The sequence below is a fragment of the Morone saxatilis genome, unplaced genomic scaffold, assembly GCF_004916995.1.
Source record: "Morone saxatilis isolate NCDOM2014 unplaced genomic scaffold, NCSU_SB_2.0 Contig18, whole genome shotgun sequence".
Classification (NCBI taxonomy): Eukaryota; Metazoa; Chordata; class Actinopteri; family Moronidae; genus Morone; species Morone saxatilis.
The window spans coordinates 13,809,370-13,822,375 of NW_023339740.1; the positions used below are offsets into that span (position 1 = coordinate 13,809,370).

General features: G+C 39.5%; 1 protein-coding gene across 1 annotated transcript in view; it reads right to left on the minus strand.

Annotated features, from left to right (window-relative positions):
- Positions 1-2,293: 2,293 nt before the first annotated feature.
- Positions 2,294-13,006, minus strand: part of col7a1 (collagen, type VII, alpha 1) — a 57,552-nt gene continuing 46,839 nt past the window's right edge. The window contains exons 105-118 of the mRNA XM_035661722.1: positions 11,543-11,596; positions 11,173-11,226; positions 11,008-11,070; positions 10,874-10,936; positions 10,557-10,673; positions 9,535-9,612; positions 8,962-9,015; positions 8,756-8,804; positions 8,535-8,543; positions 6,769-6,852; positions 6,313-6,438; positions 4,855-5,028; positions 4,383-4,565; positions 2,294-4,294 (exon numbers count right to left, since the gene is read on the minus strand). Of these exons, the coding sequence (XP_035517615.1) occupies positions 4,269-4,294; positions 4,383-4,565; positions 4,855-5,028; positions 6,313-6,438; positions 6,769-6,852; positions 8,535-8,543; positions 8,756-8,804; positions 8,962-9,015; positions 9,535-9,612; positions 10,557-10,673; positions 10,874-10,936; positions 11,008-11,070; positions 11,173-11,226; positions 11,543-11,596 (1,134 nt within the window). The 3' untranslated portion in view covers positions 2,294-4,268. The remainder of the gene's footprint in view (positions 4,295-4,382; positions 4,566-4,854; positions 5,029-6,312; positions 6,439-6,768; positions 6,853-8,534; positions 8,544-8,755; positions 8,805-8,961; positions 9,016-9,534; positions 9,613-10,556; positions 10,674-10,873; positions 10,937-11,007; positions 11,071-11,172; positions 11,227-11,542; positions 11,597-13,006) is intronic.

Here is a 13,006-nt window from a genome sequence, read left to right on the forward strand (position 1 = left end):
TCAGTGTTCCAGTCAGAGGCTAAAACTTATGGCCAGCAGTGCAGCTGCTTATTATGGAATTACAATAACATTAATGTAGCTAAGCACATAAATGCAGTGAGGCGTAGTATTTATTAAATTACAATTCAGTTGTATTCAACATTTACACACACATTAGCATACATCTGTGAAGGACAACATTGAGTCACGAGAATAATCAGATGTGAAATAATTGATAAATATGTAGGTTTGCCCTAATAGGAGCACCCAGATAGCAGAATTGAATATCAAATTAGTATTAAAGGTAATTCAAAACTCACCCATTGTTAATATTAGAAACCGAAGATTCACAGGATCATAGTCATACAAATACAAGGCCCCCACATACACACAACACATGCACACAGACACACAGCTACTATCCTCACATGTCCTTTGAAAGACTTGCGAGACTGCTCTAAAGGCTTTGGTGCCTTGAGTAAAGCCGACTGGTTACGGCTGCTCGAATCAGTAACGGCTGCTATTTTTAGGATATGTGAAATATATCTCTCACACACGAATCATGATGAAATACGTGTGCGTGTGTGTCAGTGAGCATATATACACACACTCAGACTAACATAGCAGACCAGATGAATCAAGCAGATTGAGGACTAGGCAGGGAGCAGAGAAGCGTGAGAAGCATATACATAAATTCATACACGCAGGGTTCTATTTTCATGTTTTGTTAACAATCAGTGTTTGAGTAAAACAAAGCATTTCCCAAAATGTCGTCCGTCATTATCCTCTGATACGACAATGTGGGTCATATTAGGTTTAAGAGCTGATTCTGTCATAAAAACAGCTCATTACATAAGTCAGCCTAGATGATGAAGCTTCAGTGTATCGTGGTCCGCACAGGTAGCTGTTACTGAGATGAGGCAGTCTCATGCTGTGCTATCATGCGGTGTTGCTTTGAAATACGAAAGTGTTGAAGTACAAAACCCAGTCCACATTTAGTAAGACAGTGACGCAGCTCTTATGTTTTTTCTGGTCTACTTTGCACCCAGCAGTTGGCAGTAGGAGCTATTAAAAAATAGACTCAATGGTCTTAAATACTGATACCAGTAATTTCATAGTATTGTTCATTTCTAGATGCAAATATCAAAATGGCCAAAAGTAAGTGGACAGTACACATAGTGTGGACCCTTAACCCCAACTGAGAGAAACCTGGCTACTGCCAGTGATTGAAAGGAACTTAATTTACTCCAGTACTTAGTGCAACAATTTGAAGGTACTTGTACTTTACTGAAGCAGTATTTCCATCGTGATCCCATAATGCTCTTGTTCAAAGGTTTGAAAGGCTTCCCAGAAGAGTGGAGGCTGTTATAGCAACATAATAATGCCCGCAGTTGTAGAATAAGATGACAGACATTAACATATAGGTGTGATATTTAGGTGTCTACATACTTGTGGCCATGTTGTGTATTTGTCCACAGTCTAAAAACTTTTAGTTTTGAGAAGTTAATTTGACATTTTCAGTACATGGTGGTAATTTAATGTGAAACAGTATGCACAATGGTCTGTCTTTGTCCATCACCTGAGCAATTTGAAGCCTTTTCCACATGTTTATCATCCACAATCACTGTCAGTGTGTCACAATCTTGTCCTTGCCTCAATGTGAGTCAATTGCCCGAGCGAAACATGTGTAAGCTTACAGCATGATATGGTGCTGACTAAGACAACTTTTGAAATTTAAGTCAGGTAAAGTGAGAGACAAAGCCATGTGAGGCTTGTTGAGGTGTAATGAAGTGGATATGGAGTCATTGTGTCCTCCACCAGGGGAAATCAACCAAGGGCAGAGAGCATGGAAAAACCAAGGGAGGAGGACTCGTGGCCAACAAGCAGAAAATCTTCTCATTAAGAAAATCTGCTGATGAAATTAGAACATCTACATCAGTCACACACACACACACACACACACACACACTTGACAATTTTTCATCCCTTAATCTCCATTAACCCCTCCACTGAAAACTTATCCAGTGAATTTTTATGATTGGAAATATTCCATTGTTGTGTGCACACTGACAAAGATCATTGAGACCTTGTCATTTGATTTTAGTTGTCAGATGTCTGCTAATGAGAAAGTCATGGGTTTAAAAGCTATATATGTTGCGTGAGTGCTGTGTATGCTAAACTGCTTACATACTGTAAATGATTAATAGGTCAAATCAGAAAATATACCAAACTCGTTTTTACTCAAACATTTGGTTTATTAGAAATGCTTATTAAAATGTTCTGTAACACTACAGAAACAAAATAGTTTGTAGAACATAAGAACAAAGCGCTTCCATCATCAATAAACAGTATAAAAATACCTTTAAAAATAGCACCTTTTCTCTGGCAGGTAAACATGCAGTTGTGATCAGAAACACAACTTTCCCCAAACAATATAAAACAATATGTACAAAATATTGGCAGAATATTGTGCTTGATTCTTCATATTTAATACAAATGATAAAACTATATCCATAATAATAACCCAATATAGTTGTGCTTGCATAGTTATTGTGTAGAGAAGTGTGAGGAGTTATTTCAGGCATTAAGGGTTCTGGAGGTACTGCTCATTTTCTGCACAGCAGTATTAGGTGATACTTTCGAGGCTTGGATGGGGATGGATATCTCCCTGGTGAAATGAATTCATTTCAATCACATTGAATGAAAAAACTTCTTTGATAAAAAGGCGAGAAATCAATTTCAATTCCCAAAGAGCACTACATTAAAAATGCAACAACAACCAATCACAGAGATTAAACTGTGTTGTTTACGTTGTTAAGCGCTGATATTATTTTTAAATTTGGGGTAAAAATAAAGGTTATTCTTCGTAGAAACCTGTTAATTTAAATTGATTCACTTTTGGATTCTGGATCAAATTTGGATGAATTCAACATTCATAGTTTTGTTCTTTATTGAAGCTCTAATTTGTGCCTCTAACTTTTGTCTTCTCCATAGCAATGACTGTGGACGTTGGTATTATATACTATACTATATATACTATATTATATACTACATTATTTATTTGCAAACCAAACTGACCAATAAAACATGATTTCTCAGAAACAAAGCTGAAATACATGTTGCCTCTTTATCTAGGTGACTCCTGTGTTTCTTTGTTGCAGTAAGAAAGCATTTAAATGCTCATTTACAATACGGAGAATACTTCCAGAACCCACAACTCTGCCCACTTTGCTTCTTTACTAAGTAGTATGGAGAGTTAAACAGTCTGTACATACAAGGAGTGAGCACAAATAATAAAAAATATCTTATAACACGCCATCCTTGCAGTAACTGCCAGTTTGGTGAAGTTCATAAAGGGTGTAGTTCTTGCTCTCCATTCACAAAATGTCAGATTATGCATATTTCATCCAGTCCACTTGTCGACCTTTTTCCTCCCTAATGTAATCAATCCAATCAATGACTCACACAAGTTTAATGACTGCAAAATAAAACTACATCTACTCTCCACAAACACCACCAGCAAACCTTTTAAAAACAATAAACCTGCGTCAAGTGCTTGGTTTACTGCTGTGGATTTGTAATAAAGCAGTGTTCTCTTCTAAGAATAATATAGAACAAAGAGCAGTGCATCTTTCCAAGGGAACCTTTTTGGATTAAGTTGAGTGGGTAGAAAAGTGTGGGAGTGAGTATTTTCATTTTAAAAATATACATCTGAATTTTCTTTTAGTTGTTTCATACTGATAATTAGTAGAGTAATAGGCTCCATGTAAACACACATAATAACTGAACAACACCACTTAGTTAATGAAATATCATGAGCGTCACTATATTGGTATTTACTTAAGGATTATTGCATTAGACTGTAAGGTGAGTCAGGTAATTTGTCCACTCCCTATCTGTATGCAGACATTAAGTCTTATTATCTGTGTGCAACTACTAAGGTATCTCAATACTGTGGTAAAGCTGAACTGAGAAAATCAGGGTGATGTCTGAAAAAAAGCAAAGACACTCTTTTTCAGTGTGCAAATGTTAGAAATATTTGTTTTACTACGGCGCAAAAAAGTAAACCTAAAAAAAAAACACTATTTTATCTTTTTTTGCCTGGAGAACATAAAGCAAGGAGGCGCTCTGGTATCCCCTCTCACCCTGGAATAAAGCTTGGTTGGGTTTACAGAAACAATAAATAGACAAAAACAAATCTTGACCATTGACATTTGACAAAATAATGATCTATAAAAGCAATATAAACGCTAACATTCCTGTGGTGGACGAGGATTTGGCCACTATCATCATGCTGTCTTCGAGGGATGAGGTCCTGCACAACAGATCAGTCATCAGTCTGCATTCATTCATTACTTTTATGCGACATAAATTAGTGTGTTTGTGTGTGTGTGTTTGTGTACCTTCAGCCTCCCCAAGGCAGACTTCCTCGCACTCCTCCAGGTGAAGGAAGCGGTTGTCGTTTCCTTCACAGCCGCTGTAGATGAAGGGCCGGCAGGCCTGAACCTGACTGTTGAAGTACCAGCGCAGAGTGTATCGTCCACAGCTCCCCTCCTCCATGGGCAGCAGGCACAGGTCTGCTGGATCTGCACAACACACACACATAAACACACGTGAGGTGCATAGACACAAAGAAGACACAAAAACGTGGAAAGGGCAGGCCAGGAAAAAAAAAGCAGAGGCAGAGCAGCATAAAGACCAACAGGGGGGCCAAAACAAGCATTCATAACCACTTAGCTCAAAACTCAAAACCATTCTGCTTATTTCAATATATTGCAATGCAGCCTGAGACATGCAGACAGGGCCAAACACCAGGCAGGCAGAATGAAACCTTAATAAACCCAAAACAGGACAACAGCACATGAGCTGGTTTACCTTCCCCTGTGACTCTCCTCTTGGACCTGACTGTACTGGACTTGACTGCTTTCAGAGGTGTAACCTTCACTGCTTTCTGACCAGCAACTGTTGCTGTTTTCTTAACGTCAGCACTGGCTGATTTGTTTGGTTCAACTCTCCCTGTTTTTTCAGTTTCATCTTTGACAGCCTCACCTGGCAACACACACAGAAACACAAAACATACACAGATAAACACACAGGCACACACACACACACACACACACAGCATAAACACATTCAGTATAAAGAGCAAAATTGCCGGGGTTTAAGGATGTATGAAAGTTTACAGACTCAGGATGGTGTGTGCTCGTAGCAAGCTGTGTGAGAAAATATGCAAGGCCAACACTGTCTCATAATGTCATGAAAAGTAAAAGGGGAAACGCATACATAATGTGAGACACGCTCCTCCAGCACAAATTGGATTACGTGTGATTGAATAAACCAAATTATGGGACATAGGCACAAATTCGAAACGCCATCTTCTGTATCACATGATGGGTTTGTAGCATATAAACAAATTTGGTTAATGTTGAGGTCATTGTTAGGTGACTAAAATAATTAAATTAAAGGGGAATCCCGATATTTGACAACCTGGTTCTTATTCTCATACTTTAACCCACGATGTGATTTTTGGTCGTAATAATTTTGTCATTATAATCACTACCTCCATTGTAGAGATTTGGAAAACCCATAAATAGCATAAAGTTATAATTGAATTAAAAAGTTACCCCGGGAAGTTAATAAACAGTCCTGACGATTGGTTTATGATTCCACTGATCTTCCACAAAATATAGCAATGTGCCAAAAAGGCAAGAAAGAGGAAGATTGCTAGCAAGCAAACATGGACGTAAATATATAAAAATGTCAGATAATTCTAAAAATCAGCTTTGCAACTGTTTTCCTGGAAGAGAAAACCATTCAAGATATTTGTTGGGCCTTAAGCTGTACATATTCTTTTTCAGAACTGCTTGTTGGAGGAGGCTGTATCTTTCTGGCTCTCTGTTTTCCATTTGTTGCACAACTATTTCTGTACTAGGTTGTTCATGTGAACAACAATGCTTAGAATGCCTTCTCTCCCCTCTTTATCTAACGGCTGACTTTCCGCTCCTTCTTCCAGTGTGGCTGTTCTGAACTGATATAAACACTTTTCATTTCAACACTGTCCAACAATGCGTCATACAAACTAGTTCTGCTTGAGCACAACAATAATTAAGTTAACAATTCACACAAATAATGTTTAGGGGGAGGAACAGTGAATTTCAACACAAGTTTGTTTGGGGGAAACAACTTCTTTCACTTTCATCACGGCACACGTACCGTTTTTTTAAGACAATGTTCTCAATTTCATGCAAGACTGGCCTGTTTGAGGTGATACTCAGAGTGTGGAAGTGCTTCCTCTCTGCATGATAGCATTGGTCACAGTATGAAATACAGTACCACCACTCTGGTTGGCAGATGGAGTGAAGTAGAGCATCTCGTCCATGGGGTCGTCATAGGCCTCGATGGAGTAGATGTGCTCGTAGTCCGGGTCGTTGGTGTTCACCACCACACGCAGCTCACGTCCTGAGAGAAGAGCAACGCCACACAGGTCAGACAGTCCTTTACCTCAGTCTGACAACCTCCAAGCTTTAGACAGAGGGAAGGCTCAGAACAGTCAGGTATATAGAGCTTCTACTCTTACATTTGTATTTGTCTGGATATGAGACATAGAATATATTATGTTGGGCATAAACACAAATTGAGTCCTCTGTTTTCTTGATGAGAAAACCACCCATTGTTCAGAGGTCTCCAGACGTAACACCACCAAGTTAAACCTGTTTGTTGAGGCCGGACACAGAGACAGACAGAACAGATCGAGGCACGACAGGCAGAGCGGTGGAAGGACACACTCACCCTCCTCACCCTTCAGGGCCAGTTGTTGCTCTGGTGCAGGCCGAGCCCTGACTGGGGGCTGGGACCGAGTTTCTGGGCCTGAACCTGAGAGAGCCAGATAGGACAAGGAGGAGCGAACAAGGACACCGAGGGAGCAGAGACAGGATCCAGGGAGTGAGAGGGACCACGGAAGTGTTACACGATGAAAAACAAAAAGGAAGGACAGAACATTCTGGTAGTAAAACATTCAAACGCATTAGCCAACAACAACCCCCGAAGCACCAAAAAAAACATTCCACCGTTCCAACATACACACCAGTTAAAAGGATTTACCAAGTTTTTGCGAGACTGGTCAATATGAGGCAATCTTCAAAAAAACTGGTTGTAATCCTTTAAAGACTCAAGCCGCCGCTATATGGACTTGTGTCACACTCAAGTCAAACATTTTGTGACTTGAGTCCAAGTCAAATCAGTGCTGATTCAACTAAAGGCTGCGGAATTAATCCATTACTGACTTGTACATTATGAAACCCTCAACTGTCTCTTAGATAATAAGAAATAAATTAAACATGAGTAAAATGTTTGTTTTGGCCTCATTCTCAGTAACACTGCATATTTATTAACAGCCTGCCTCACTATCACTCATCTCATGCTGCTGCAACTGCTGCTTCACAACACTGATGAAGTCTTGAATTGATTAACAGATCAGACAAACAGCAGTTAAAATTTTGGGAAAGTTGATCACTTTGAGGTTTTTGCTAATTTTCTTTTCAGTCATTTACTTTTAAATATTTAATGTCATCCCATTTCACTGTGAATACATTAAGATTGGATTTATTGATTGAACGTATGTAGTTAAGTCTAGCATGTGTATATAATATACCGTAAAACCTCAATTAATAGCCCAGGCTTTTATTTGCTTCTATGGCTGAACTCAACCTGCATATTTGGGACAGGCGTTTATACGGACAGGCCTTTAATTCCTTTGCTCAGCAAATATGGGAAATACTCGTTTATTTAAACCAGTATAAATATTACTTGTATAAAATTTTATTTTCAATATTCAATTAAGAACCATTCATTTAATCTAGCTCAGAGAAACAGCGTATCTAGGCCAACCGCGTACACCGAGAGAGAGAAAGAGCCCTATATATATATATATAGCACTAAACAGAGAAACGTGGGGACACTCTATTTTATAGCTAGCAAGGGAACGAGAACAAACATACCCAACCACATGGTGCCAGCATCTAACTGAGACCTGTGATTGCTTGTAATTTAAGTTTTACGGTACAACATAATAAAAGGCCATTACCTTGGTCAGAGCATTGCGTTTAGGCAAAGAATATAATTATAAAGATAAATTAAATATCAAAGCTATTTATAAAGCTACTTAAATAAATAGGGAACATTACAAACACAGTAGAAGATACTTTAGGTCAATTTCAAGATTTTTTAAGATTTATCTGAAGAAGAAGATCAGGAACCAGTGTATTTTACACCATCTTGTTACTAACAAATGCCTCCAACCCGAGAATTAATTTGTTATTTGGTATTTTGGTGTGCATGAGGTTAAATGATCATGCATTTCACTCATTTAAACTTCACACAAATGCTAAACGAGGGCAAATGCACCGAAGCATATTACAAATATATAATATATGAGACTGAGAGCTCTCACTACAGACTCGGCAGCAGCATATGTGGTATAGTGTACCGCTGTGACTCATGCTAAATCACAGCCCTTCTGTCCACCCTCTTCTGCTGCAGCTGAATGGCTCACTCACCTCCACACGCTGAGGATCAGACAGATGGACAGGAAGGAAGCAGAAAGAGAGGGAATAATAAAGGTCAGTTTAAAGAGTCATGGCAATGCTGTAGTTTCTTTTGTATCATACTTTCATAGAGTTTAGCTAAGGGTGTGACTCAGGCTGTGATTACCATTTGAAGTTCAACTTGGGGACAACTCTGTTATAAATTAGCAATACAAGCTGCATGAAAGACTCACCACAGTGCTGACTCATCTCTGAGCGAACGTAGTCTCTGACTTCATCCTCCTGAATTGAAAATAAAGAGGGGAACAGAGGAAAACACACTTACAAACACAGGCTTAATATCAACTCTGTGTAAATGTGTTTGTGTGTGTGTGTGTGTGTATGCTGTTTGGTGAAAGCATCTTCAGATTGAGCCCCGTGGTAAGGCTCGAGCACTGACCGTCATGCCTGGCTCTCCTCTGTCTCCCTTGGTTCCCTCTGGGCCCAACTCTCCCTGCAACATGGACAGGTATTAGGACACACACGAACCACAGAAGCTTGCAGCACATTCATTCATTAGACTGAGACCAGGTGCTGCCCGTGAACTAAATGCAAAGTCAAAGTGAAAGGTTAAATCAGCAATAGTGACATACGTAAAAAATGTGATGTATTTTATTTCTCAGTTTCGAAGTTTTGTGTCCTTGTCTCTACCAAAAATGTTTATTATTAAAGCTAAGAAAGCTATATTAATGCAGGGTTGTCATATTAAATAAAACTGTTTCTGACATATGCAAATTTAACTGTCAAAGTGATGAAGTCTGTCGCTGAGGAGCTCACAAAAACAAGAGAATTTATTCTCCTTGAATGATGCATTTGGCATTTGGTTAAGTATCTAATACTGAAGTTCAACAGGTAATTCAGTGCTGTTTGATGTTTTTGATGAGTTCAGAGAATTTCCCTAATTTCATTAAGCAGTTTCCTACCAAAAATAAGTTGTCAAGAGAATACCCAGGAGACCTAGTGCGACACTAACCGGTTCTCCTCGCTCCCCTGGGATCCCTGGAATACCGCGTGGACCCACCATGGCGGGACCAATTGGACCTCTCTCTCCCTGTTACAAAACACAACGTTAAAACATACATAATGTTTGCAGCAGACAGTATAAAACTTGATTGTGATGCAGGCATCATACTGCAGGTCTGGCACATACGTACCTACATTGCATCTATCATATCTGCATGAATAAATCAATGCAGGCACACAATATATGCTGTAAATTTCGCAATTTATTTATATATATTTTATAACACAGAATTCCTTTTATATATTGGATATTATGTCATCATAGGTTTAAATTTTTTTTCTTAGTGCTATTTTCATCTTATTAGCAGATCACATGCTCAGCCTTTCTTTCACGCTGCACCAAAGCAAAATATTAGTTTAGGAAAATAATGCAACAAGGTTGACTCAAGAGAGTGTCTCAGTTTGAATAAAAGGTGCATCCATCATAGAGACAGATATAGCTCTCCTCTCCTGTCACCAGCTTTCTTTATTTACTTGATGATGCAGCAGACAAGCCAATCAAACACAGGAACCCATCAAACTCTCAACCATCGTTAAGCAATGCACAGCAATCAAACACAAATACCAGGCAGGTGAAGAAGAAAGAGGAGAACAGATTAAGGAGAAATACAAAAAAGACTGTATTCTTGTATCAGTCTTACATCATACTTTCAATGTCAGAACTGTCAAAAACGAAAGTTTTATCTTTGTTGCCACTTCACCACTCAGACACCCCTGACCGATGCTATTTTGCGCACTCAGTGACATAACTGACACCTTTGTCTATTTTTACTTCCATTATACTTTTTTCTTTGCTAGATCACAATCAAATCTTTGCACAGCCATAATTGATGCACCCATTTGCTGAAGTGATTGCTGAAATGTCATTATTAAATATTTAATCATCCTTTTTACAGACCTCTTCCTCCACAGATAAAACATGCGACCAACGTGTAGAATTAGCTTTCATCAAACCAAAGTAAGGATAGTCACCTTCTGTCCCTGGAGTCCCTCTGGGCCTTTAGCACCAGCTGGTCCTTGGCCGCCAGTCAGACCAGGAGCCCCATCCACTCCTCTAGGACCAGGTGGGCCAGGTACCCCTGGTGAACCCTACATGAAGCACAGAGACAGTTAGTTATGTATCTCAAGTAGCTATGGGGATGAGTGACGTTGTGCTTCTGATGGTATATAAATAAAACAGAGATCAGGTACAGCTTGTAGCCTTATTATGATTATAAATAGACTACTTATAGTTTCATGTATGTTTATATGTACACACTGCACTGCAGAAGTTCAAGTCACAAACTCACCCTTTCACCTTTCTCTCCCTGAGCCCCTTTGGGTCCTGCAAGCCCATCAAAACCGCGGTCTCCCTATACAGACAAATAAAAGTGGTTATAACTTGCATATGGACACAATTTTTATACAAAGAAATAGTACATACCTTGGGACCGACTAGTCCCTCTTTTCCAGGGGTCCCTGGGGGCCCTGAAGGTCCAAGTTCCCCCTGGAAAACACAGAGAGTATAGCTGTATATGCCCAGTCTTAAAGATAAGATGCATATAATACACAAAATAATGCCTTTCTCTGCCACAGATATTAGTCATACCTGTTCACCTTTTCTTCCTGGAAGCCCTGATCGTCCATGAATACCAGCAGTCCCCTGAGCACATACACTCATATTATTACGTATGTACCACACAGTACATGACTCATTCATGTCTGACTCATTTAACTTCTGTAAGTTTAACATATAATCACAACAAAGGGATACAGTTTCTATTATTTCTATTCACCAGCCTAACACACCACCAGCCATCAGTGAAATGTCAACATGCTTCCGTTTATTTGTTCATTATTTGGACAGAATAAAAAACCCACAGTGTCCAAATCCCCTCTTCACAATTTCTTCATTCATGCTTATTTCTTCTCCTCTTTCTGCTACCAAATCACATTTTGTCTGTCTGTCTCAATCCCACCTTCTCTCCTTTGGGTCCATCGCTTCCACAAGCCCCCTTGGGTCCTCGGTCACCCTAGAAACACATAACTTCATCAATGATAGTGGCACATGAAGAGGCTTATGAGTCACAAAGGGTCCACATGCACCAAACTAGCCAGACAGAGAGCCCATCTCTACACAGACAGTCCTCTCACCTGCCACTCAGACTGAACTGTACACAAACAGTGTACATGAATCATCTTGAGGAGCAAGTTCCAAACAGTTATGACGCAAAACTGAATGGTATTATTTCCCTGCTAAAGGGCATAAGCAAGATATGTGGGAATACAGCTGTAGAGGAGTGGCCGATGTCTGATCCAGCCACGTTGAATCCACATGCAAGCCTTCTGATAGCACACTGGTATTATTGTCAAGGGTAAATATGAAGCTACTTCCAGTAGTCAGTTATCTTAGCTTAACTAAACTAAATGCTGGAAATGGGGGAAACAGCTAGCCTGGCGCTGTTCAAAAGTAACAAAAAACAACCAGCACCTCTAAAACTAACAGGTTATATCTTGTTTCTGTAATATGTACAAAAACTGTACATCTAACAACAATTGATGTTTTATTTGTGCCAGACTATTTCTTGGCCAGTAGGAGGCAACCAGCGGTGTCTGCAGGAAATTAGTGAACAGAGCCAGGCTAGTTGTTTCCCCCTGATTCTATCCTTTATGCTAAGCTAAGCTAACCGGCTGCCAGCTTCAGCTACACACTTACCGAACAAACAATGACGAGGCACATGAAGAGGTTTGTGAGTCACAAAAGGTCCAAATGCACCAAACCAGCCAGACAGAAAGCCCATCTCTACACAGACAGTCCTCTGCCACTTAGACTGAATCACTGCGAGCACTTGAGCACTTAGTGTACACACTATTGTATTGACCTTAACATCTAACTCTCAGCAAAAGTCTATTTCCCAAAATGTCGAAATATTCCTTTGCTTCAAAGTCTCATCCCGCTGTACAATTTTAAACTTTGTACCTTTTTAGTCTGTGATTGCTTCTAATGCTGTTAGTAGGCTTATGCTTGTGTTTGACAGGCTGTGTTTGTTGTGTGTACTTATTTCTTCATGCTGTATTTAATGATTGCCTGATTAAATAAAGCATATCCCAATAAAAATAAAAAACCTAGCCTGCCTCCACACCTCTGAATCGTCGCCCCCATGTCTCCCTCAGGTTCAGTGATTCAAACAGAACCAAAATGAGTGAATGAAGTGAAAGAAAATGAAAATTAAGTCTGTCAGGCTAAGCAAAACACCCATTTTCAGGTATTAATCATCATAATGTTAGGGTGAAAGCAATGCATGGATATTTGTGCCACAATTTGTAATAATCCTTTGCAATCATATCAATTTTATGCTATTATCGAGTTGAGACTGTCATCACCGATCCATGAAAGATGCCTCAAGGTTGAAACCACACAGAATGAACAAACACTGTCTCGA